The sequence below is a fragment of the Mustela putorius genome, unplaced genomic scaffold, assembly GCF_011764305.1.
Source record: "Mustela putorius furo isolate JIRA1106 unplaced genomic scaffold, ASM1176430v1.1 tig00003909_pilon_pilon_pilon, whole genome shotgun sequence".
Classification (NCBI taxonomy): Eukaryota; Metazoa; Chordata; class Mammalia; order Carnivora; family Mustelidae; genus Mustela; species Mustela putorius.
Genome location: NW_025422057.1, coordinates 11,323,256 through 11,348,908, shown reverse-complemented (window position 1 = coordinate 11,348,908; position 25,653 = coordinate 11,323,256). Strand labels below are relative to the sequence as shown.

Sequence of the window (25,653 nt, the reverse complement as noted above, 5' to 3'; positions counted from 1 at the left end):
CGAGCGCGGAGTACGCACCAGGGAACGAGGAGACTGAGTTTTGGGCCCACCAGGCCAAGGAGTGTGGACTTGAGCATAGAGAGGGCAATAGAAGCCATGCGATCATCCTAATCAGAGAAAGGACATGGTACATTGGCACTTGAACAAGGTCACTCTGGCTGCCATATGGGCAAGGAATTGGACATGGACAAAATTAGAGGCCATCACCTGGGTCTACAGAAGAGATTAGGGTGACCTGGGCCATGCTGGTGGTACCCAAGAACAAATGCACACAGTCAAGGAATGCTGAGGCAGCAGAATACTAGGCTTGGCAATGCTGGGTGGTAAGAGAGAAAGAGGAACCCAGAGTCATGCTTAAGCTTCTGATCTGGGCAGACTCCCGAAGGCCTGGTATCTTCATCCATTCAGGCGGCTGTCATAGAATACCAGAGACGGGGTAGCCTATAAACAACAAGAATTTATTTCTCACTGTTCTGGTGGCTGGGAAGTCCAAGGTCAAGGCACCAGCAGAGCTGGTGTCTGGTGAGAGCCTGCTTCCTGGTTCACAGATTGTCACCTTCTTGCTGGGTCCTTTTGTGCTGGTAGAATAGTCAGGGAGCTCCCTGGGGTCCTTTTTATAAGGGTAGGAACCCCATCCATGAGGGTTCTACTCTCGTGACCCACCTCCAAATAGCATCACATAGGGGAATAACTTTCAACATACAGATTTGGGAGGACACAAACATTCAGTCCATAGCACCCGGGAACTAATGTCTCAAGAAAGAAAATGTCCCAGAGAAAGAAAAAAATTAAAAAGCCACCACAGACAGACAAGCTCCCTGTTATTTGGAATGGCTCAAAGGAGCTGCTTTCAGCCAGCTCTCCAAGACTTACGGCTCCATTTTAGGCAAACCCACTCAAAGCCCCTCATGGAGTACAAGTCTCAGAAACAGCTAAATTAATCCCAGAGAAAACTGTTTCCTCTTCTGCTTCTGCCTAGGATTTAAAAAAAAAAAAAAAAGCCAGTAAAGAATGCTCTGTGTTTAAGCTGTAGTTGTGGTGGAAAGCAAAGTGAGCAGAGGAAAAGATACATATTTGCTTTGCATTCAACCTTCAATAAATTTCAATATTTATTGAATATGAACTCTGAGCCCAGCCCTGTGCTAAGAGCTTCAAATAGGAGAGTAAACTAGACACTGACCTGTGAACTTGAGGGTCCAGCTCCTTCAGCAGGAATATTTCTAATGGTAAATTGATACACTGGCATTTGGATTGTATATTAGTTTAATGTGTGCTTACTCAACTGTGCTTTTTCACAAAATTGAGTTTTTGGGTTTCAGAGCTGACAAGCAGACCCATGCAAATGAGAAACATTCCACTGGAAACGAATGATCAGGAGGCCATTCTCGCATTTTTTTCCAAAAGGAGTGACTTGAGGCAGGAAGAAAGGTTCCAGGATAGTCTCTGAATTTGAGTTGAAAAATTAGGTCCAATATTAGTTCCAAGTGTTAAAAAACAAAACGCAACCGAGTAAATTGGAGATCTAACTGGCTTTATTAAAAAAGATTCATGAACCAAGCAACATCCCATCTAGCAAACAGATGCTCTGAAGAGTGATACAAAATGGAAGGTTTTTATAAGAAGGAGGGTGGAGCAACAAAGGAGGAGGAGGAAGAAGAAGAAGAAGAAGAAAAAGAAAAGGATTGTTTCGGGCAAGATCATCTTCCCTTATGAGGAAGGACAGGGGTTCCTACTTTGCAAATAACCTCATCTTCCTTTGGGGGATAGAGAAGGCTCAAGCAACAGATTACCTCTTTGTGCTTATCAGAAAACTCCTGATTGATGGATTTATTTTTAATTTAATTTTATTTTTATTTTAATTGATGGGTTTAGACATATTTCTGGGGGAGGTGGAAACTGAAATTAGGTTAGGTATTAAACCCTGGCCTGGTTTGGTGACTTGACCTGGTCCATGTAACACCATTTTGACCTGTGATTTTCTTTTTAATGAAAGCAACTTTCCAGAATATTTCAGGGGAAGGGAGTGAGTCTGCCTGCCCAAGAATCTGAAATGGAACCTCCTCCAAATTCTCCCTCTGGGGGCACATGCTCTTCTTGGGAACTGCTTGGTTTAAGTTACAAGCACAACCACCACTGAATCAACCAAAGAATTTTTCATGGTTGGACTTGGCCCCACGTCCCAAATGAAGGTCAAGATTTAAGATAGCCAAGAAACCATCTCTACTATAAAAAGGATCCAGACCCAAAAGAAGGTGATTTGTCTTTAGAATCGTTCAATGCAATGACAGTTTGAATATTTGAGATGCAGAGAAGCACGGCTGACGTAATCTTTTTTTAGGCTTCCGAAGAAGACAGGTGAATTTCTATTTGTATTTGCCTTTTCTCCCAGGCTTTGTTACGGTGTCAAATCAACATTCCGGAGCTCCTCACGCCCTTGAAAAAAAGTGATTAATACGTACTTGAGGGACGCCAGTGTCCCCAAGTTATCAGTGTATAAAGGGAGCAAAGTGGGGTGTGTGTGCGCGAGACTCTAGTTTAAAATCCACGACTTTAAAGGCTCGCGGTGGCTTTGTTGTTATAGGAAGGAGCGGCAGCAGGCCCCAGCGCGCGGTCCCAGTCCAGGGAACACCCACTCGGCTCCACGCGGAGGGAGGGAGTTTGAAAACCGAAACCGGCCCAGCGCTCACCGACGACGCCCTGCCGGCCACCCGCCCCGCCAACCAGTCTCGGCCCGGGAACACCCGCCTGGGCCGCTGGGCCGCGGAGGCAGGGAAGGGGGGAGGGGCGGCCGGCCCAGGCCCCGCCCCGCCCCCGCCCCGGCCCCGCCCCGGCCCGGCCCCGCCCCGGCCCCCGTCCAGGCCCCGCCCCGCCCCGATTATAGCCGCTGACTCAGGGCGGAGCTCCGCATCCAGCCCGCTCGCCGCCAACTTCTCTGGATAGGACCAGAAGTTTCTAGCCGGCCAGTTGCTACCTCCCTTTATCTCCTTCCCGGTTGGCAGCGGGGAGGCCCTTTCCAGACACTTCCACCCCTCTCGGGCCACGTCACCCCCTCCTTTAATTCATAAAGGTGCCCGGCGCCGGCTTCCCGGACACGTCGGCGGCGCGCACCGCTCTCGATCCGGCCGCGGCCAGCGAGCGACTCGGCGCCTGGAGGCCCGGCACCCCACGACTCGGCTCCCCGCGACCCGGCACCCCGGCGGCCGCCCCTCCGGGCAGACCCCGACCCAGCATGAGCGCTGCCACCCACTCGCCCATGGTGCAGATGGCGTCCGGCAACGGCGCCGGTGACCCCCTGCCCCCCGGCTGGGAAATCAAGATCGATCCGCAGACCGGCTGGCCCTTCTTCGTGGACCACAACAGCCGCACCACGACGTGGAACGACCCGCGCGTGCCACCCGAGAGCCCCAAGGTGAGCCAGCCTGCGCCGCGCCCCGGCCGGCGGCCCCCCTCGACGGCGAGCGGCAGGGGCGGCTGCACCGGGCGGGGCTGCGGGGACCCTGGGCGCACCTGCCGGCGGACGCCCGCGCCCGGCGTCCTGGTGTTGGCAGACCCCGCTGCGGTCTGCCCTTGGTCCGCGTCGGGGCGAGGGGGAGGCCTCGGGGGGGGGGGGAGGGGACTCCCTCCCCGGGCCACGTTTGGTTCCCGGGGGTCGGCCCGGGAAGTGCGACCCGCGCGGTGGCGCCAGGTGCCGTCCCGCCGGCCGAATCCGAGGGGCCGAGGGTCGGGTGGCTGGGGCGGCCCAGGGGCCCGGAGGGACGGCCGGCCTGGTCAGCTCCGGAGGCCCGGGCCAGGTCCCGCGGCGGCTTCTGCGGCCGCTCGCCCACCCGGGCCGAGGTCCGGGTTTCACTGCTGTCCGCGCTCGGGCGGACGCCGCGCGGGGCCCTCGCAAGCTGGCGGGGTGCTCTCGAAGGACTTTTGCCTCCTCAGTTTCCTCAGCTTGGTCGAGGGGCATCTTGACTTTGTTGTCTCGGGCACAGAGTGACTCAGGGGCTGATGTAAATACATTTGTCCCCCTTTTTGTATCTGCAGTTAAAATTGTATTATTGTTTGAAACGGTTTCCGTAAGAATACATCCGGTATGATTTGTTGAAAATAAGTTGTTCTTCTCCCAGGCAATTTCTAAAGATATGAGACTGTCTCATGGTTGACCATTGGCTTAAGACATTGCCTCACACTGGCATGAAAGAATTTTCTTTTTTTAATGACATCCATTCCCTTTCTCGTTATGGTATTAAGATACCTAGGATTAGTTTCTAATACACAAATAACTAATACAGAAGTACTTTTGTGAACGCACCAGAAGCATGTCTCATTTACATATATGCAAAGTTATATGCTCTTTAACTCTTAAGAGCATGAAAGTTTGAAAATAGAAATTTGGAATCAGTAAAAAAAAGAAAAGAAATTTGGAATCAGTCTGATTACAGCTAAGTGTGCTACACTTCCAATTTTCTATAAATTTGAACTATTTTATTTTATTTTAAAATTTTGTTTATTTATTTATTTGAAAGGCAGAGATCACAAGCAGGCAGAGAGAGAGAGAGTGGAGGAAGCAGGCTTCTGCCGAGTAGAGGACCCTGGCTGGGATCATGACCTGAGCCGAGGGCAGAGGTTTTAACCCACTGAGCCACCCAGGCGCCCCTAAATTTGAACTATTTTAAAGTAAAAAGCCTGTCAAGAAAGAAATACACTTAAAGAAAGGGTCCTTTTATGCTGTCTGGGCAAAATTTTTTTTAAAAAACCATAAAGAACTGGTCAGTTGTTTTGAAGATTTAAAAATTCACAAAATTAAAAGTACATTATAAATCATTATTTTAGGAGAAATATTTGTATCATCCACTTTCCTTTGTATGCATTTTTTAAATTAAAAATATTGTTGAGAGCCTGGTGCTCAAAATTGAGATGTTGAACATTAAGCAACTTACATTTATGAGAAATTAATTGTATATTTTTATCTGAAAATTAGTACAAGAGTATGTAATTAGCCAGGATGGGCATAATTATATATACCTTTTTGTGTCTGTTCAGCCCATAATTGGGTGAAACTGAAGCGCATTTCAAACCAGTCCTGTTCCAGTGTTCTGCATGGATGTAGATTTTTGGTGTGGTGTAAAACTATAATTTCTCAAGTCCTCCTTTATATAGAGACAGGGACTGTCAGAATCTGCCAGCACCCTTTGTTGTGAGTGAAGGTCAAATTTGAACATAGCTACTGTAAGTGTAGCATATACCCAGATTGCCAACACTTTGTTTTTAGAATAAGACTCACCCAGCAAGCTGAGATCTTTGTGTACCCATCCAGTGGATTGGTTAGGCTGTGGTTTCATAAACCTTTTGAAAGGGGAAAAAAACAGGTTGAGTTACTATTGTTGTCCACAAATAGAGAAAACAGCTTCTAGATCAGGTATCTGATGCCAGAAAAATGGATTTGAAAATTAAGTCAGAGTTTTGAAAGGCCCACGAAGATCTTTTTAGCTCATCCTCTTCCTTTTACAGAGAAAGAAATCCAGATAGTTCAAAAATGTTTCCAAGGGTCACTCAGCAGGTGCTAACAGCAAGGAGAGCTACACCAGAAGGTGCTGATCAGAGGCAGGGCCTCTGCTCAGAAGACGGTAGAAGTGTCTAGAACTTTTGTGAAGCTGTGAACCGTGCTGGCTGGAATATTTGGTTGTCTTTGTGTCCTCCTGGCCACCAAGTGCTGCGTGGCTGACTGCTGTGCTATGCTGACTTGGATGGCGATGACTGGATGTGGTAACTCAAGAGACGAGTTCTCTTTACCAGGTTAACTACCGGAGGTTTGCCCTCATGGCGCCAGAATTGAAGGAGAGAATAAACATTCAGTTCATTGGCTCTTTGGGCTTCACGGCTTTCATACCTGTGTTTTGAGATGCACAGAACGTCTGGATGACTAATTCAGTTTCACTTCCATGAATGGCATCTTCCTCCGAATGAAATACAATGGAAAATCCTTCAATATTGTTTTATATTAGAAACTGGCTTCTTAATGCATAACAAGAAGGGGCCCTGGCATGAAACAAAGGGCGATTTTGGAGGAGCTGAGCTAAAAGGACCCTCTGAACCTCCCTATCTTCAAGAGGAGATGCCATCAGTCAATAAAGCGCCATTTGTTAAGAATGAAAAAACAGAGGAAGCCCTTTTTTGGCAGAGGCTGGGAGTGTGGGGGAGGGGGAGACCGCCTCTGGGCGTTTGCAGTCTAACCTTGATGGTAAAGGAATGGCTTTCAGGGAAAGGAAGGGACTAGAACTTCGTGTTTCACTGAGTCTTACTCTCTGTGGTTTTCCAGTTGGTCTCCCACAATGCCCTGAGGTAGTTAGAGTGACACTCTGTCCCTAGTTTTACAGAGGGGGCAAGTGAGAGCAAGTGTCTTGCCTTTTGTTGAAGAGGCAGGGCGGCTATAGGCTAAGACTTTGGGCTTGATCCAGCTCCGCTCCAAGCAACTGGACCTCCCCACCTGCAGTCTTCCTGGATGTCGATTTTCTGAGCACGTGGGTTTGCCACTAATCTCCTGGCAAGTTCGTTCCAGTCCAGGCCCCTTCCCTGGCAGAGAGGTTGGCGCTCACTGAAGATAGCAGCCGCACCTCCCGGACCAGCGGCTTTGGGGTGCTGTGCTGCTCTCTCACAAACCTTCCTGGCACCAGAGGGAGACCCTTCTCACTTCACGGGCAGGGCTGTTCTAGCTTTGCAGATCTTGGAGGTCACTAGCACAGATCCCCAAGGCCAGCAGTCTCCTGGAAAGCCTTTAAGAATGTGGATTGTCAGCGGGGTCATCCCCCTATCTGCCTCCCCACCCCCCATGTTGAATCATATTTCTCAGGATGGGGCCCAGACATCTGGGTGTCAGAGAAGTTTCTCTGAGGATCCTGATTTTTGCCAGACTGGCATTTGGGAGCCACTGGTGATCCCATTTTGTAGGGGGAGGGGAATTGCAAGTTAGTGCCCACCTTCCTGCAGATAGGCCCTGGAATCCTACAAGCTGTGCCTGCTTAATATCTAAGCTGCAGACCCTTTGCCTGAGGCCCCATTGTCCTTCTTGGTCCAACTCCCCTTGTACCTGGCTTGTGCGAGTGTGAATATGGGGTGGCATTGCCCGGAGTCTGACTTAGGGCAGTCCCGAGACCCTCCGGTACCCCAGAGAGAAGTAAGCCAGAGCATTTCCTTCGTGCTTTGCCCTCCCACCAGAAGCTCCTCATAAAAATCGGACCGATTACACTTGTGTCCTAGGAGAGAGATGGAGAAATGTCCTTTCCGAGGAAATTGGAAACGTTTTGACTTATGACTGAAGTAGGGAGACCCATTTATTTTCTGCTCCCGGTTTAGCAGAGCCTCCTGAATTTTCTTAAAGATGAGATCATTCTGCTCTTTGCAGATCGATTGCAGGCTCTTGGGCCTCTTAGCAGAATCTGAGCACGATCAGGAGATGAGCGGCCATTCTCCTTTGTATTTTCTAGCAAGTTGCATGATGGGGGAACAAATTCCTTTGCGACTGATGACAGGGATTTGTTGGGAGGGGGGTGAAGAGCGTGGTCAGAGGCCTCAGATGTCCAGCTCATCCAAGACCTTCATTTTACCCTCCAAAGAACAGGCTGTGTTGGGCTTATGCAAGAACTGAACATAATTCGCCCCTGTTTTGTAGGGTAGATTTGCCCTTTACTAGGCTAAAGCCGGTACCCGGGAGCTGTGGCGGCATTTGACGTTAGCCAGGGCCAAGGAGGGCTTAGCTGTCTGATGCTCTTGGGGCTAGTTTTGAGGTAGAAAGCTTCAGACCACCTAAGGCTTCATCAGCCCTGTCCTCCTGTCCTCATTTTTGGAATGACACACAGTCGCCTTCTATAAGGCACTCTACGTGTTTATTAGTTCCTTTGACCTTTTTAAATGGTCTGGTGTTTATCATCAAAAATAGGAAACCATGAATAACCCAAACCCACTCTCTCCTTTGCATTTTTGCTGCTTTAATGTTGCTCTTACATACTTAAGAGATCTTACACAGGAAAACTGGGAGCAGAAGACAAAGGCCTTGCTTATTAGGAACCTCTGAGGACCCATTAGTGCTGATGAGCATTGAGGAAACCTCTGTCCGCCTGATCGCTTGATCGTGCAATTCCTGAGCCCCTCCCATTCCCCATTGCTGGTTAACCGAGTCTTACTCGGGCTCCTCTTCGGCCCCCGATCCCAAACTCGCAGCTGGACTTCTGAAGCTAAACCCCAGAGCTTGTCCTTTGCAAACGTGGACCTTGCTCCTCACTGCCCGCCTGACCCTGTATGGGATGTCTGGTGTTACCAAGTCTTCACATATTTCTGAGAAGATTTCTTCAGAGGCCTTAGAAGCCAGGCAGCTTGCAAAAGCTTCATGAGAGAGAATTTCTTTAGGATAGAATGAACCTTATTGTTTTCTTGTTTATCTCTCTATACACACACACACAGACACACACACACACACACACACAGCATGCATGTGCATATATACCTATGCCAAATGCTGGGTGGGTACTTTACAAACCTTATTTCTTTAAATCCTCAGAACAGCTCTCTAAGATGAAAACTATTAGATGCATCGGAGGCCTGTCGGCTGCGGCACCACGGAAAGACTGTTGTAGCCAGAGGTTTTACCCTCACCTGGGGCAGTGGGGTCAGGAGGGGTGACAGATAATGTTGCCCCCCCATGGGCCTGGCTGCTTCTAGAACTCCTTTATGCTCGGAGCATCCCAGGCACGGCCCCAGTTGGTTACAGACCACTCGTTTCCTGAGCCTGTGTCTGAACTTAGGAGATGGGCCCAAGTCTCCGTTCATTCATTCCATGTGAAAGTTCCTGAGCTCCTGCTCTCTGCAAGTCATGGTGTTCAGTGCCTCTGGAGGACAGGTCTGTCTCCTTCCATGCCATTCTCCGTGCCGCATTTCTGACATGACCCTCTCTCCAGTTGGAAGTGGGCCGTCTCTGCTCCAGACTCCATGTTACTTTGATTGGAATCTTTCTTCCAAAAGGTGCCACTTGTCTGCTTTGCCTCGGGCTCTAATCCCCATGGGCTGAGAGTTGGACTTGGGGGGGGCGAGGGGACTGTCCTCTTTCTGCCCCTCAGTGCCTGGCAGGGTCTCCAGGCTCAGTAAATGGTTCTGTGCGGAGAAGGGTAAAACCTGGGCCGGGCTCCGGAGTGGACAGGCTGCTAAAAGGAAAGCCGCCCTTATTGCAAACTGAAGTGCAGGCTGGAGCCCAGAGTTAGTGGAAGTTGCTGGAAGCCTTCTGTCGGTTTTTAAGCACTGAAGTGTTGTCCTGGGCTCCCCAAGGTCCCGCAGGGGCAGGTTCCTTTTTACTGCATTAGTATCGATTTCCTAAGTCTAGAGAAGATTTCCTCTATCTAGTCTGAGTCTAGAGAAGCTCTTTTTTGTCCCCACCAGCGATGAGCATCTTGGAGCAGATGAGCTGGAGAGGCCCGGAGCTCCCAGCAGCCAGACGCCGCTAGTGCCCAGCTGCACAGAGAGCAGCCTCAAAGGAGTCTGTCTCTCTCTCTCTTTCCCCATGTGGCTGACAATAAGACCAGACGGTGCACAGTGAGCCTTCTTATTCACTGTCCGTTCAGAAAAGCCCAGAATTACAGATTGCTCACTGCCTCCGTCAAGTGCCTGTAAACGGAGTGGCTGCCCCAGAGCGGTGTCCCCAGCAGCTGAGGGGAGACTCGCCACCGGTAATTCCCAAGCATCCTGGTGGAGAACAGCCATTTCCTATTTTGAAATCACGTCCTCTGTGTTTATGAAGATCCAATTGTAGATTTCCACCCCCCTGTCATTTTAAAGATTCTTCTTAAACCCTGGATGGATGAGTGAATAGTTAAATCCAAACAGCAGGAGGCTAGGAAAGAATTTATGTGTGCAGAAGACAAGGCAGCCATATCACTTTTTGAATCTTCCAAATTCATCCCACAGACCCTGAGTGTCAAGAGGGGGACCAGCTCTCCGGTCAGCTGGAGCTGGGTTTTCTCCCTCCGGAGGCCCCACGCGGGGCGCTAGGGGCTGTGGTGACTCAGAATTGAGCGGGCCCTCGGCCCTCTCACAGGCCCTGCCTCAGCCAGGCAATGACTCAGCACCAAGCACTGGCTCCCTGGCCCAGAGCACACTTGAACTGAATGTTCCAGGTCTTGAGCCTCAGCCCAGCTGGACTGGGCAAACTAAATGCTTTCTCCCCTGCTGTGGTTTACCCTGGGAAGATGAAGAATTTGAAGACATCAGCCACAATTACTATGACAGATTCTATAGGTGGGGAGGGAATAGTGAAAGGGTTAACACATCCCCAGCCTCGACGTCAGACAAACCTGGGATCTGGTCATCTCAGATGAATCAGCCATCCTCTCTGAACCTCAGTCTCCCCTTCTGTCAAATGGGAACACCACCTTACCTGTCCAGCAGGACTGCGAGGATCAGGGGTCTAGTGCCTGGAAAGTGACGAGTCAGGGCCCGACTGGACATGTGTGTTCAATCCGTGGACAGAGTCACAGCCTCTGCTGTGAAGTAGGAGGGCAGTCACCACATGGCAGACACATCTGTCTGGACATGGGTCTTTTGGCTCCCAGGTAGGCTTCAAGTCTTTTTTCTCAAGCAAGCCTCTTACCCCCTCGTACTACCTTAGCTGGCTGTCTTTTGACTAGTGCCTGGATGCCCTCAGCACCCTTCCCCGGGATTCCCAGGCCCCACCTAATTTGGGGACACAACAGTGGGTGGGGAGGGGTCAGATGAAGGCTACTGGGCCTTCTGGAGCCTCAACCAAACCGGCAGCGCACAGCCCCAGCCAAGTTCATCCCTCAGCCACGACAGGCCAGGAGACGCTCTTCTGCATGGGGTGATGTGTTAACCCTTAATCTTGACTCCTGTAGGGGAGTGTCTCCCTCCACATCTCTGTACAGACCCCAGGGCTGTTGCCAGGCAGGAGTAAGGTGCCCCGTTGGTGTTGTGGGGAAACTGAGTCACGATAACTAGGGGCATGGCTTTAAGGGGTGGAAATGTCACTGCAGGTGGAGGGAGGAGGGGGGTTTGCTACTTGCCACCACCCCCGTGGGGGAGTGTGGTTGTTGGAGCAATGCCTTGAGCAGCTGCACAGGGTCGGAAGGAGCATCCCCAGGAATTCCCCTCAAGGAAGCTTCCCTTGGTTAAAGGGACCCTTGCCCTCACTGCGGTTGGTGAATTGGAGATTTGTGTGTGTGTGTAGGGGGGTGATTTTGTACAAAATGTGTATCTAGGGAAGCCCTGCATCCTGATACCAACAGACACTTGCAGAGCTGGTGTCTAGCAGATGGTAGAGCCTCGTGATTGGTCAACGTCCCGCCGTATGAGACCAGACCTTGAGGATCCCAGGGAAGAAGCATGAGGGGCCTCTTTATGTAACTTCAGTTTGCTTCCTGATATGGAAATGTCAGGTGTTTTTCCATCTGTGATTCCTGATTTCAGATCCTTGAAGCAGGTGTCCCTGCTCCTTTTTTCTGAAGAGGAACTAAGGTTTTCATTTCCCTGAAGCCATGAGTTCGGGAGCTGGGCATCGGGTGACTGGGGTTCTCTCTGGTAACTGCCCTTGTGACCTTGGGCCACACCTGCTGCATGGAATCCTTGAGGAAGGCTCTAGAGGGTGGGGGAAACAGGGAGCTGGAGACTGATGCCGAAATGCCAGCCGTGGTCTTTGGTGCCTAGTTTGGAAGGTGCCCACACACCCTGCTGGGGGGACACGCTGAGATGGTTGGGGAGACGCCAGGGGGAGGTTCTGCTCCTGCACAGATCCTCCTGCCCCAGCCTGGCCTGGCTTTCTCACTAGGTTTCAGGGGCAGGAGTGCAAGGAGCCATGGTCAGTGCAAGTTGAGTGTGGATTGGTCCTTGGGGCGGGTCTCTGCAGAGTGCTGGTCTGGGGCTTCTTGGAGCAGGATGGGAGTTTAGGGCTGGGCCCCTAGAGTGTTGGCTGTGTTCGATTCCAGATTGTAAAGTATTAGATACAGTTCCCAGCAGAGAAAATGGCACCCTTGCTAATTCGTGTCCTTAAGACTCTCAGATAAAGGGGCTTCTGACTCTAATAGGCTTATTACCGACTGGCGAGACCACTGAAGTTTTAGGCATTGTACGCCCTAGGCTCCACCAACGAGAATATCTGGGTCTAGCAGTAACCATTTGTGGAATAAAGGAACGTGATTGTGTAGGGCTTGGGGTGGGCTCAGTTTACAAAGCCTTCCTTATGCCTCATTTCACTTATATTTTGCAAAAATGCCTGGGGGCTGTGGGGATTTTTACAGCTGGAGAAACTGAGTCTTCGTAGCCAGCTGTCCCGTCTGAGGGCATAGAGCCGGTGAGCAGCAGCGGGGGACACCGGAGCTGAGGGTGACAGCTTGAAGCTCACTCGGGTTCATTCCTGCTTGTTTGGACACAGCTGCAAAGAGAAGAGGCGTTGATCCGATAGAGAGCTTTCCCCACTAGGAGCACATTGGGACACCTGTCTCAGTGACCCCAGGATAAAGTCTGTGCTCTGGTAACGGGCAGTGAGGTCCAGCCGCCAGCCGCCCTGTCACTGGGCTGTGTCCAGACATTGTGGTGAGCAGAGACTCTTGTCTTACCAGCAGCGCCGTACACGGGCTTCTGAGGAGAAGGATTTTGCCTGCTGGTCAGAGTTTGCCGGGTGTCCATTACATGCCCAGACTTGGCCGGAGGGAGAGACCCTTCATCACGGTGCGGTGGGAACTGAGTTTGGCTGAGGGACCCATCAGATGGGCAGTCATACTTAATTCATGTTGAGGACCCGAGCATACCGAACAGAAAGTCTTGGAAGGATGTTGAAACTCAACTGTGCGTGCTTTAGAAGGAAGTTTTTCTTTTGTTTTGTTTCCTGCCTGCTGGAAGGGAGCCAAGCTACCTAATTGCCATCCAGGCCATGGATACATGGGGACCTCAGGATTCCTGCTTTCCTCCATCTTGTTTTCTTTGGTTTAGAAGTTTTTGTTTTTGAAGTTTCATTTGTTTTTGAAGTGTCATTAGTAAAAGTCAACACCCGACCGTTGTGAAAGCTCTTCTGGCCTCAAAACCCAATTATAGGATGTGTGTCCTACTTGAGACTCCAGGGCTGTGGAGGCGGAAGTGCTCTGAGGCAGCCCTGAAAGTTAACCTCCGCTCCTCGGACCCCTTGGCTCAGCCCACCCTGGTGGGACCTGTGACTTATGGTGCTGAGAACACTTTGGAGAGTGCTTTGCCATAGAGTTGGAGGTTGACGGGGGCTATTTTCAGGGTTCAGAGGCCACTCAGTGAATGGGGAGCCGATTGTGGATAGGTCAAGGCAAACCCTGCTCCCCGGCTGTCCCCAAAGCCACGAAGGCTGTGAAAGTGCAGCGTCTGGCCCGGTGGTTGGCATAGGCCAGGGTAGCTACCCAAGGGCTGGTGTTCTTGCCCTGTTTTCAAGGCATTGGGAGTCGTGGGGTGCCAGGGTGGCACAGTTAGTTAAGCACCTGATTCTTGGTTTCTGCTCAGGTGTGATCTCAGTGTAGTGAGATCAAGCCCCAGGTTGGGCTCTGCACTCAGTGGGGAGTCTGTTTGAGATTTTCTCTCTCTTTTTCTCTCTCTCTTTCTTTCTTGTCCTCTGCCCCTCCTGCCTTTGCTTGCTCTCTCTCAATGAATAAGTCTTTAACAAAAAAAAAAAAAAAAAACAACAAAAACATAAGGCACAAGGAGTCCTTCTGGGGGTCAGTGGCCACCTCTTCACTCGGGACATGAAACATTGGGACACTTTGAATCCCAGTGATTTCCATTTCGATTTAACTGAACAGAGTTAAGAGTGGTCACTTTTAGATTTCTGTGACTTCAGCTTTTCCTTGTTTCTGAGCTCTATGTAGCTTTTTAGAGCTATAGGGGACCTTGGAATAAGCGTCATGGAGATGCCAGGGCAGGACAGAACTTCACATGGATCAGTGTTTTTCAGTGCGGTCCAGGTTGGGCTTAGGGTCTGCATGTTTATGTATTTTCTGGGCGCTCTTGGTGCTGCCTCGAGTCTGAGAACCACGGCTTCATGGAGTATCTGGGCTTTGCCTTCATTTTACAGCTAAGGAGAGTAAGGTCCAGAGAGGGGTTTATGAGCTGCTTATGTAACACACATCTTTAGGGGCAGATCCAGGATTAGGACTGAACGCCGTCTCTTTCCACATCTCCTAGCTGCCCCCTTAGTGCTCACATTGTTATTAAAAACCAGCAGCAAAGCTCTGGTGCTCTTAAGCGTGCTCGTAAGCAAGCAAGACTTGCCTATGTCCAAGGTCTCACCCAAGCTCAGAGTCTGACCCCAGGCTTCTCTAATAATAGTACCTTGTACTTAACAGGGCATATTTTGGCTCATCTGGGGTAATTTTCTCAGCTTTTTATCCTGCCATCTCATGGAGCTTTTGAGTGCCCTGAGATACATCTCAGGGTTTTACTGTAGTGCAAAGCAAGGGAGAAGAATGGACCAATTCATTTTATAAATGAATGTAGTGAGATAAGCAGTGAAAGTCTTGTTTCCTAATCAGATCTTGTAATAGGGATTCCTGACGTCTTTGCCCCAAGATGATGATGAGCTGAGCTGCCCTGGGAAGTAGTTCCTGGAGTGCTGTCATTATAGCTAGAGAAACTGCGGGGCAGGCGATGAGGAGGGGAGCACCTGCACTGGGGCCTGCCTGGTCACGTGATCGTGGCTCATTCGCGACCCCCATCCCTGGCCCTGACACCAGGAGCGGTCCCTGGTCCCCACTGAGGTCAGAAGGGGGCAAGTCATGGGTCCTGCCTTGGGAGTGCTGGCCTTAACCAATAGGCTTCCAGATATGCTGGAACTTCTTAGGGGATTGAGGAGGCATGTTCTATTCTGCGAGAATCATGAACTGTAATATTTGTCTCTTATACTTTTTTCATTTTATTTACTAATTCTTTTAAAAGTAGGCTCCATGCCCAGTTTAGAGCCCGGCAAGGGGCTTGAACTCATGACCCTGAGATCAAGACCCAAGCTGAGATTAAGAGTTGGACGCTTAACGGACTGAGTCACCCAGGCTCCCCATTTTTCTCATTAAAAAAAAAAAAAAGTGTCTTTTTTTGTTAGATTGTGATGAAAAGCACTCTAGAAGGCAGAATGGGCCATTGAACCCTTTCCGGTGGTGCTTTCTGGTTAGTCAGCAGGGAAGCATCTGCTGCTGAGAGGAATCTGCTGGGAGCCACGGAGGCTCGCGGGGGAGGGGCGTCAGCGTTCCTCTTACAGAGCTTCGTCTAGGTGGGCGCTTCGTTGCTGGTTTAAATTATTTATTCCTGTACAAGTGCTCAGTCTCGCACTCTGTAAAGCCGATGTGGTTTTTCTGCTTGCCCCCAGCAGGGTTTTGCTAAACAAAACCCCAGTCAGAATGGGACAGGAGCATTCTTTTAGATGTGAGGCTTGTGGAGAGACATGGGGTTCTTTACTAAACGGGTCAACTCACGCAGAAGCCAGAGAGCAGCACGTCAGGGCCTGTAGCCGCCCTGAACCCTTGCGGCCGTCCGCGCCATCGCCCCGGGAACTCCAGGCTCAGGACTCGGTTTTGGTCCCGGCCCTTCCCCCTCGCTGCTGCTGTCCTGCCAGCCACGGAGGCCTCTCCGTTTCTCCTCCGGCTCCCTCCCTGGGCACCTTCCCTTTCCAGGCTGTCAGCCCCCGCAGTGCCTGCCCTTCCTTACTCTCATCCCGGCCTCCTCCCCGCCTTTCCCCATCGTCCGGGCTTCTCCTTTCGGCTCCTTCTGTCTTGCCGAGGCCTCTCTTGTCAGCAGCCCTTGGACCGTGGATGTGAGGCCTCTGCACTGTGGCCTTACGTTCGTCAGCTCAGCACTGACCGTTCCGTCTGCTGCTGGGGAGTCCAAGCAGTGACCACAGCTCTTCTCCACCCACCAAACCATCGAGACCAGGCACCTCTTCCCAGACCCAGGCGGCGTCCTGGCTCCAGGAGGCAGGCCCCGCTGTCCCCTCCTCTGGGCGGGAGGAAGTCCTCCTGCTTCCTCCCTCCTTCCTGCCTGCTGGCCTTTGCCTTCCCCTTACTCTTGTAGCCGTACAGAATCGATTCAGTGAGATGCATAAAGTGTGCAGCTCTTGGCAGGCCTGGCAGGCCTTCTGGATCCAGGGGCTTCCCCCAGGAGGAGCCAAGCCTCAGCCAGGTCCATCTAAGGTTTCCAGGCCCTGGAAGGGGCTGAGCTGGAGGCACAGCTAACAGCCGGCTCTGCGGGCCTGGTGGGGTTGGCAGCCTGCCCCTGTTCGAATCGGATCGTGCGGGTGGAATGCGGCAGGGGCTGGCCGGTGTGGGGTTCCTGAAGTGTGTGCTTTGATAGGTTTGTACGTATGTATCTGCCTGTTCACCACCTTGCAGAGAAAGAACACTTCCGTCCTGCCAGAAGGTTCAGCACCCTCCCAGGGACTCCCACTTCCCACTCCCAGGGGCGGCCCCTGCTGTGAATCTTCCCTCAGTTAGCCTTGTCCTTGGGTTTTGATTCCTTTGAGGTCTTTGTGGTCTGCGCAGCACAATTGTGTGCCTCTCTAGGACAGCCCCATCCTAGCTAGAAAAGCCCATGCCTGTCCCCTACTGACAAAGCCTCCCATGCTTTCTAGCCGGTTTTGTTTCCTGTGTGTTTCCTGCTGTCTCAGACTGTCTCGTAAGCCCCTATTTGGCAGGGATCGTGCGTGGCTGGTCTGGTGAGCCCACAGTACCCAGCATCTGGATAGCTAGATGGTCACCAGGAGGTGGTGGGTGGATGAAGGCTTCCTAACTGCCCTGCCCGAGGACTGTACGGATAGCTGAGGCCTTCTGTATGTGGCTGGGAGGGAATGGTGAGCCCCCAGGCAGCAAGCAGAGAAGATGCCCAGGACTTGTCCGGGCCCTTGCTTCAGGCTGGAAGGAAGGGCGCCCCGGCGAGGGGATCACATGCCGAGATGGCGGGTTAGGAGTCGGCACCGAGTAGCGCTGGGTGTCCTCGGTGCCTCTTGCTGCTTCCCTCCTGGTGCCCATCTCCCAGCAGGAATTGGCTTCTGAATGGGAGGCCTAAACCCACGGCCTGTTCTTGGGTGACCTGAGAACTAAGCAGGCTAAAATAATGCCGCCACCCTGAACACGTGGGTATTCTAATCTGAGAGTGCCTATCTGCTTGTGTCCCCAAGGACACAGCGACACCTTTGCCTCTCCTGTGTGCGGGAGGCCCGGGAGGCCCAGGGCCACAGGAGGGAGGTAGTTGACAGGGTCTGAAAGAGCTAAATTCCAGGCCCCACCATCGCTGCCTGTTGCACACAAACACAGAAAGAAGGCAAAAGTACAATGGCCGATCCCTCACAATGCAAATCAGCTTTCCTCACTTGTGACTGGTTCTGCAACAGTGAGAAGCAGACCCTGCAGGCTCCCGGATTCTCAGGCTTTGGCATTTGTTTGCAGTTCGGAGAGATACGTCCTTCAGGAAGGATCGTTCTCCTTCATCGTTGACCTAGCCAGCTGTGTGTGGGCGGCACAGTTCCAGAGTTCTCCTCTGCAAAGGACCGTCTAGGAGGGTCAAGACTGGACGCCTTGGGGGTCCCTGACTTTGGTTGTTCAGCCCCTGGTGGGAAATGACATTGCCCTGTGAGGGACTGACGGGCCTTGTTGTCTGAAACAAGATCTCTCTCTGTGGTACATCTGGAACTTGGCCTTCTTAAGGGTCCCAAAATAGCCAGGCGGCTGAAGGGACAACTTCCAGAGAGGACAGGAGAGGGACCCCAGCCACTCCCCGCCAGAGCAGCCTCTCTTGGCGTCATCGGACCAGCATAATTCATCCTCCGTATTTGTTCTCCTGCTGCGCTGCCTGTGTGTGCCGTATCTCCCCTTCTTGCAGCTTGTTCCGAAAATGTCCCCGGCTAGGTGGCCTCGCCCCGCTGCCGCCTCTCTGCGAGGATGTCCAAGCTGTGTCCTGTGTTTGGGTCCAGCACAACCCTGTGTTAGGAAACGCTAGGACCTTTGAGGAAGCGGGGAAGCCGGCAATAATTTAGTGAGTTGGACTTGACTCAGCCTAGCGCCTTCTGATCTGCGTCTCTGATTTGGGGGCAGTCAGTGGCTGTCCTGCATGCTGCTGCCAGCTGTCACCCGTAAAAGAAACCTGTCCGACCAGTTTCGGAAATTGGGGCCTCCCTGTGCTTAATGGACACCGTGGCTCGCCTGCTTTCTCTGGATGCCCCGAACTCGTAAACTGCTGCCCGTACGCTGGCCTTGTCGTGGGGGGATATCTGGCAGACACAGGGGTGCCTGCCAGCAGCCTCACCCTCTGGGCTCAGCTGGCACGGCTGATGCCGGAGGTGGGGGAAGGGCCCAGGATCACTGGGGAAGATGGCACTTAGCACCATGTTTTTGCCTCTGTGGGGTGTTTTCTTCCCACGTCCTAACCAGACTGTTTCTCCTTTCTGTGTTGCAGGAAGCACCGTCCTCTGCAAATGGCCCTTCCCAGGAGGGCCCCAGGCTGCCTGCTCGGGAGGGCCATGCCGTGTACCCGCAGCTCCGACCAGGCTACATTGCCATTCCTGTCCTCCACGAAGGCACCGAGGGCCGGCAGCCACGCCCTTCCTTTGTCTGTCCCCAGCCAGGAACACAGCGATTCCGAACCGAGGCGGCCACAGAGGCTCCTCAGAGGTCCCAGTCACCTCTGCGGGGTGTGGCGGAAGCCACCCAGCCAGATAGACAGTGTGGACAGGCGGCGGCAGCAGCGGCGGCGGCCCAGCCCCCAGGCTCCCACAGACCTGAGGTAAGGACAGCGAGCCGGTGTGTTCCAGGGCCCGTCCCAGACTCTGGGCCAGACACCTGCTAACACGCAGGCATCTGGGCCCTGCCTGCAGCAGCAGAGGTCACCCAGCAAAGACAGCGTGACCGCCCGCACAGCGTCCCCCAGCATTTCACAGGTGTGATAGGATAAACTGCTTGGTCCGAAGGCATGAAGGCGGAGGGGCGGCATTTCTGGGACTGGAAGCCTGGCCTCCGGCTTCCTGATCTGCTGCTCCGCACTCCTCCCGCTCTCCGTGTCACAGTCTGCTTGGAGCTGTGCTGATAGGAAAACAAGGCGGCTCATACCTGCCCACACAGTGTCCCGTGGTTTAAAAGGAACCCACAGGGGCACCTGGGTGGCTCAGTCAGTTAAGCGTCTGCCTTCAGCTCGGGTTGTGATCTCAGGGTCCTGGGATTAGGCCGCATGTCGGGCTCCTGCTCAGCGGAGAGCCTGGTTTTCCTGTTCCTCCCCACTTCTGCTGACTCTCACTGTCTCTGTCACTATCTGTCTCTCTTTCAAATAACCAAATAAAAAATAAATAAAATCTTAAAAAAAAAAAAAAAAAAAAAGGAAAAGGAAAGGAGACCCAGAGTAGAGAAGGGATGTCAGCTGTTCCGCTGTTCGACGATAGGATTTTATTTAAGCCTGAAGCCCATGCTTCAGTACACTAATCACCAAAGAGGTATTATTTTTTTTTAATATTTTATTTATTTATTTGCCAGACAGAGATCACAAGTAGGCAGAGAGGGGGAAGAGGAAGCAGGCTCCCTGCTGAGCAGAGAGCCCGATGCGGGGCTCGATCCCAGATCCTGGGATCATGACCTGAGCCAAAGGCAGAGGCTTAACCCACTGAGCCACCCAGGCGCCCCAACACCAAAGAGTTCTTAATCCAGTTCTTAGCTGGGATTTGAGGGCCCGTGGACCCCAGGAGGATTCCCAAGCAGTAAGCCCTTCTGGTTTTCCCATCTGCAGCCTGTCTGGTTGTGTGCCCTGTAGTGCTGGTGAGCACGGATGCTTGCTCTGTCTGTGCCCAGAGTTAGCCTTGCCTCCTTTGGCTCTGTTCTTTTCCTGTCTTGAAGGACTACCTGTATTTGTAATATTTTTGTTGTAAAAATCAGAAGTGACACATTAATCAGAGAAATCTGAACAGGGTCCTTTGAAGCCAGCTGGGGAAACACCCACCTATTTTTCTAGGTGGTCGTGGGCTGGCCTGCTTCAGGCCACGTGGGATGTGCTGCTCCCCGTGCCCAACACGATCCCCTGGGGTTAGAGAAAGAGGCGACGTCAGTAACAACAGGAGTAGCAACAACACAAGCAGCACATTGAGCACTTCTGTGCATGGCCCTGGGCTAAAGCATGGCCACAGATGGTCTTACTGAATCTTCAGCTCAGGAACAACGGCACATTTTTTCCCATACTTTAGATTCTCAAAAGGCTATTGAGGGGCGCCTGGGTGGCTCAGTCAGTTAAGTGTTTGCCTTTGGCTCAGGTCATGATCTCGGGGTGCTGGGATCAAGCCCCCCCATGGGGTTCCCTGCTCAGCGGGGTGTCTGCCTCTCCCTCTGCCCCCCAACTCCTCTTTTATGCACTCTAATTAATTAATTAATTAATTTTAAAGAGACTATTGAGCTGGCAAGAATTGGAATGCCCCTTGGCTCTAGAGCCCTGAGTGCTAGCGGTACATTCTGGAGATGGAAAGGTTTCAGGTAAAAGGTCCGAATGTGTTATCCTGAGCAGGCACATGAGGGAGGCAGGGTCGGAGCTCCAGGGCAGAGGGTCCCTCATGCCTCTTCTCTCTGTCTTGCAGCAATCCCAGTCTCCAGCAGCTTCGGACTGCTCGTCCTCGTCCTCCTCGGCCAGCCTGCCCTCCTCCTCCAGCAGGAGCAGCCTGGGCAGTCATCAGCTCCCCCGGGGCTATATCCCCATCCCTGTGATACACGAGCAGAATGTCACCCGGCCGGCGGCTCAGCCCTCCTTCCACCAAGCCCAGAAGACCCATTACCCAGCTCAGCAGGGTGAATACCAGACCTACCAGCCGATGTACTCCCGGGTCCCAGGGGATGACTGGGAGCCTCGGCCCATGCGAGCAGCATCCCCATTCCGGTCCCCTGTCCGGGGTGCATCCAGCCGGGAGGGCTCTCCGGCCAGGAGCAGCACGCCAGTGCACTCGCCGTCGCCCCACCGTGTGCACACCGTGGTCGACAGGCCTCAGGTACGGAGTCGGCGTCCACAGCCTGGCTCTGGCAGCGGCTCTCCAGGGGCCGAGGAGCAATATGCAGGCTCTCTGGGCCCTCCGTGGGTCCTAACTGGCTCACACCTGTGTTCCTCAGGGAAGTGAGATCTGGGAATTGGCCGGTCATGCGCAGAAGTGCAGGACGGGCGCTGGGAACGCTCAGTACTTCTGCAGCTTCTGCTCATGGGTCATTGCGGCTGCCTTCGGGACAGAACCTCCGCTGCCTGAGGACAGATAGCTCGGCCCCATGTCTAGTGTCACTCACACACCGGGGACCCGGGCACCTTAGTGCCCACCACATTTTTTCAGAGCCCTTGAGACCCCTTCCACACCCCAGCCCCAGCCTCGTCTCTAGTGTCCTGGGCAGCTTGTCTCCTTTCTCCCAGATACCCCTTCTTCGCTCCGCAAGCCCTTTCTGTTCATCCCACCTCTGTGCCTTTGCTCATGCTGATGAAGCTCCCTGAAATGCCATCCCAGCCCAGGTTCTCCCCGCCCTCCGAGGGACCAGCCAGTCTTGCCTCTTCTGTGAATCCTCCTCCTCCTTCTCATGACATTCCCTCACAGGCCCTCATGGCTGGGTGTGGGTTACTCTGTGCATTCCAAAAGCGTTCATCTGTTCAGCTCTGAGCTTAACGACAGGGACCTGTCTTCTGTCTCTCTCCTTGGGGGTGAAGGGCCACGTTGTCTGACTGATGATGGGCGGGCTGGCCGGGAAAGCTTCCAGCCTGGTGAAGTCCCAGGCACAGACCTATTCATCCTTCAGGGGCAACTTGTAGGGCACATCCTGGAGGAGGAAGTCATTCATTTTCGCAGCTTATAGTGTAGCAGAGCCTTGAGCAGCTCTGGGCCCCCCAACGTGAGCAGCGGAATTGGTTCTCTGCCACAGTTTTTAGAAGGAAAGCCCCTCGTAGGCAAATACGTGGGGTGTTTTACTATAAATGGTGATAACATCCTCCTGTTTCTTTTTTTAGCTTCTTTATTTGGAAATAATTTCAACCCTACGGAGGAGTTATAAGAATCATACCAAGAAACCCAGTATATCCTTCATCCACATTCACTGTTAACATTTTGCTCTGTTTGCTCTGCCATTTCTTATTTCAATGCATATCATCCATGTGGTTCGTTTGTTGGACATTTAATTGTGGATCTTGTGCCCTCTTATCCATCAATAATTCAGGAAATCTTTTCCTAAGAAAGACCTCATTCATAACCACCGTCCAATGATCAGAATCAGGAAACTTAACATCCTTATAACATTGCTGTCTGATACCCAGTCCACTTTCAAATCTCCTTGATAGCGGTTTTCCCAGTCCAGGAGCTAATCTAGGATCATGAGCATTGTATTTAGGTATCCTTTTTCTTCAGTCTCCCTCAGTCTGGAACAGTTCTTCGGACTTCTTTTGCTTTCGTGACCTTGACATTTTCAAAGTGTATAAGCCGTAGAGCAACCCCTCTTGAGAGTTTCTAAAGTCATTTTTATTACTGAGAGATCATTTTAAAACTCAAAGTGGGGTGTGTGGCTGGTCCCTGAGTGGTAAGAGCCAGAGTTGAGGACATCCACATTGGCAAAAGAGGTCTGGTGGCAAAGGGGGTTCTTGGCACTCAGATGCCTACATAGCAGCAGCCAGATCCTAACTTGGGCTCAGGAATCCCAGGAAAGCATGTCCATGTGCAGAGGCGGAAATGCTTCCCCTCGTGTCTTTCCCGCATAGATCCCGGAATCGGTGAAACAATGTTTAGTCTTTTTTTCCTTACCCTTGTTTGTGGTGGCCTCCCTTTTAGCGTTTGTTCAAAGATCTCTTTTTGAAGGTTTGCAGAGATTTGATTTAACAACATTATAGCGGAATTTAGTATTTTAAATCAGGAGTATTTTAGAAACCATGTAGTCTAACTCTTATTCTCCAGTTGATGAAATGAGGATGTGTGAAATTTTTAAAGGGGCCAAACACTTGGCAAAACACTTTTGGCAAAAATACGGATTAGGAAAACTATATGCACCCCTGTGTGTATTGCAACATTATTCCCAATAGCCAAGATACGGAAGCTGCCCAAGTGTCCATTGATAGATGAATGGATAAAGCAGACATCGAGGGTGTATACATTGGAATATTACTCAGCCACGAAAAAGAATGAACTCTTGCCATTTGCAACAACACAGATAGACCTAGAGGGTATCTGGTGAAAGTGAATAGTTGGTAAAAGAGAAATACCGTATGATTTCACTCATACGTGGAATCTAAAAAACAAAACAAAAGAGTAAACCAAAACACCCCAAGCAGACCCTTAAATCCAGAGGATAAACTGATGGTTGCCAGTGGGGAGGCACATGGGGGATGGGCAGAATATGAAGGGAATTAGGAGGTACAGACTTCCAGTCACAAAGTCACAGGGATGAAGTGAGGTGTAGGGAATACGGTCAGTATCAAGAGAACGGACGGTGGTTGTGCACTGCGGGACGTGTAGAACTGTCAGGTCACCAGGTTGTGCTCCTGAAACAAACAGTGTCGTCTGTCCACTCCACTTCAATCAGGAAAGGGGGGTGGTGGGATGTTCACTGAAATGCTGGGAGAGCCAAGATTTGTTTTAATTACAGCTCATTCTAGAAACTACCGCTTGTACAAGTTACCTTAAAAAGCATCTCGGCCCATGTATCCGGGAGTCAGCGCGGGGACACATGGCTGAGTGTTGGCTCAGAGGAGCCCCGCAACATCCTTCCAGAGCTAACTATTTCGAGCATCGTGCTTATTCTCAGAAAAATACATCAGTCTGGGCAGAAATCACGAGGCTGTCGTAGATTTTAAAAAAGAGATGTGGGACTGTCCTCCCCGGAACAGAGACAGTCCCCCTGGTGGCAGGGAGAGGTTGTGGCAGTTACTCCCCCATGGCTGCCTCGCCAAGATTCTGAGTCATGCAGGACTTTGCTTGGAGCTAAGCTAGCTCGGCAGTCCGTGAGGTTTTGGTGAGCAAGTGTTCATTTTTGAAAACTGTATCGGTTTTGTTTTTGTTGCCCTAAGAATACCATCTACAGCAAAGTTCAGTGAGCGGTAACAGACGCATAGTCCAGGGTGACGAATGGAAATGAATGGTTCGGCCCCGTACATGATCAGGATGTTTTCATTCTGTAACTGTATGTGGCTGACTTCGAAAATCTCTGCTACTGTTAAAGCCATTCCCCAGTTTTCTTTCTCGTCAGTAGTACTCACTACAGACAACCGCCTGGGACTCTCAGCCGGGTATTAAAAATATCTTTGTGTCCTTGCCTCTTTTCAGCAGCCCATGACTCATCGAGAATCTTCACCTGTTCCCCAACCTGAAAACAAACCTGAAAGCAAGCCAGGCCCAGTTGGACCAGATCTCCTTCCTGGACACGTCCCGATTCAGGTGATCCGCAAGGAGGCAGACTCGGTACCTGCCGCCCAGAAGCCCCCACCCGCCTCGGAGAGGGTGGAAGTCAAGGTTCCGGCGGCTCCGGTTCCTTGTCCTCCCAGCCCCACCCCGCCTGCTGTCCCCCAGCCCCCCAAGAATGTGGCTGCCCAAGATGGGGCAGCCCCCGGCCCTGCCCCCACAGAAGCCACACCGCCCAAACCAGCGGAAGCGGAGGCGCCCCCAAAACACCCGGGCGTGCTGAAGGTGGAGGCCATCTTACAGAACGTTCAGGGGCTGGAGCAGGCCGTGGACAACTTCGAAGGCAAGAAGACGGACAAGAAGTACCTGATGATAGAAGAGTATTTGACCAAAGAGCTGCTGGCGCTGGATTCGGTAGACCCCGAAGGACGAGCTGACGTCCGTCAGGCCAGGAGAGATGGTGTCAGGAAGGTTCAGACCATCCTGGAGAAACTTGAACAGAAAGCAATAGATGTCCCGGGTCAAGTCCAGGTTTATGAACTCCAGCCTAGTGCCCTTGAAACCGATCAGCCACTGCAGGAGATCATGGAGATGGGTGCCATGGCAACAGACAAGAATAAGAAAAGTGCCGGAAATGGAGAAGATCCACAGACAGAAAGCCAGCAGCCGGAAGCCAGAGAAGCAGCAGCTGCAAACCCAAGCAGCACTGACACCGCAGACACAGCTGGAAACACAGCTGCCCCGTAGTCCCCGCCACACTCAGCAGACCCCAGCGCTGGGAGCTGCTGGTGTGTGTTAAGGAATTTTAAGTTGCATGCATTTCAGGGACTTTAAATCAGTTTGTTTTTACTATTCATAGGCACTTGGTACACAGTAACTTGGGTGGAGGCCAAACACACTAATTAAAGGGCTAAAGGGAAAATGATGCTTTTCTCCCGTATTCTTATTCTGTACAAATGAGGAAGCTGCTTGTTTCAGAAGTTTAACCCCACTGCTTGTTGTTGGGGCCCTTTCTGTACATGGGCATCACGTGTCAGCCGTGGTTGTAAGCTGTCTTCGTGGGGCTCTGGACCGAAGGAGCTTTTTGGCTGGTGGGTGGGGTGTTGATTTCCCATTGCACAAGTATGGAACCCATTTTCCAGAAACAATGCCCTTTTAATGGGATGACTCTCTTCATCTCATAGCTAAAATAGCTAACTTCAAATAGAATAAAATGTACAAGGAGCCCTAGGAATATCTATATGTTGGATGACTTTAATGTTACATTTAAAAAAGGAAAATAAAGTAATAATATAACTCAA

At 51.7% G+C, this 25,653-nt stretch overlaps 1 protein-coding gene across 2 annotated transcripts; it reads left to right on the top strand.

Moving 5' to 3' along the window:
- Positions 1–2,894: 2,894 nt before the first annotated feature.
- BAG3 (BAG cochaperone 3) lies at positions 2,895–25,653 on the top strand. 2 transcript variants are annotated; one of them, XM_045068505.1, is made up of 4 exons: positions 2,895–3,409; positions 18,430–18,756; positions 20,582–20,986; positions 24,281–25,653. In XM_045068505.1, the coding sequence occupies exons 1-4, from the start codon at positions 3,230–3,232 to the stop codon at positions 25,097–25,099; spliced, it is 1,731 nt and encodes a 576-aa protein (XP_044924440.1). In that variant the 5' UTR covers positions 2,895–3,229; the 3' UTR covers positions 25,100–25,653. The 2 variants fall into 2 exon arrangements, with proteins under 2 accessions (XP_044924440.1, XP_044924439.1); XM_045068504.1 differs by having other exon boundaries at positions 24,278–25,653.

Excerpts from the sequence above, each read along its gene's own strand:
- BAG3 (XM_045068504.1), top strand. The coding sequence starts at position 3,230 with ATGAGCGCTGCCACCCACTCGCCCATGGTGCAGATGGCGTCCGGCAAC. Across the intron at positions 18,757-20,581 it reads CAGGCTCCCACAGACCTGAG|CAATCCCAGTCTCCAGCAGC; the intron begins GTAAGGACAGCG and ends TCTGTCTTGCAG. Across the intron at positions 20,987-24,277 it reads CCGTGGTCGACAGGCCTCAG|CAGCCCATGACTCATCGAGA; the intron begins GTACGGAGTCGG and ends GCCTCTTTTCAG.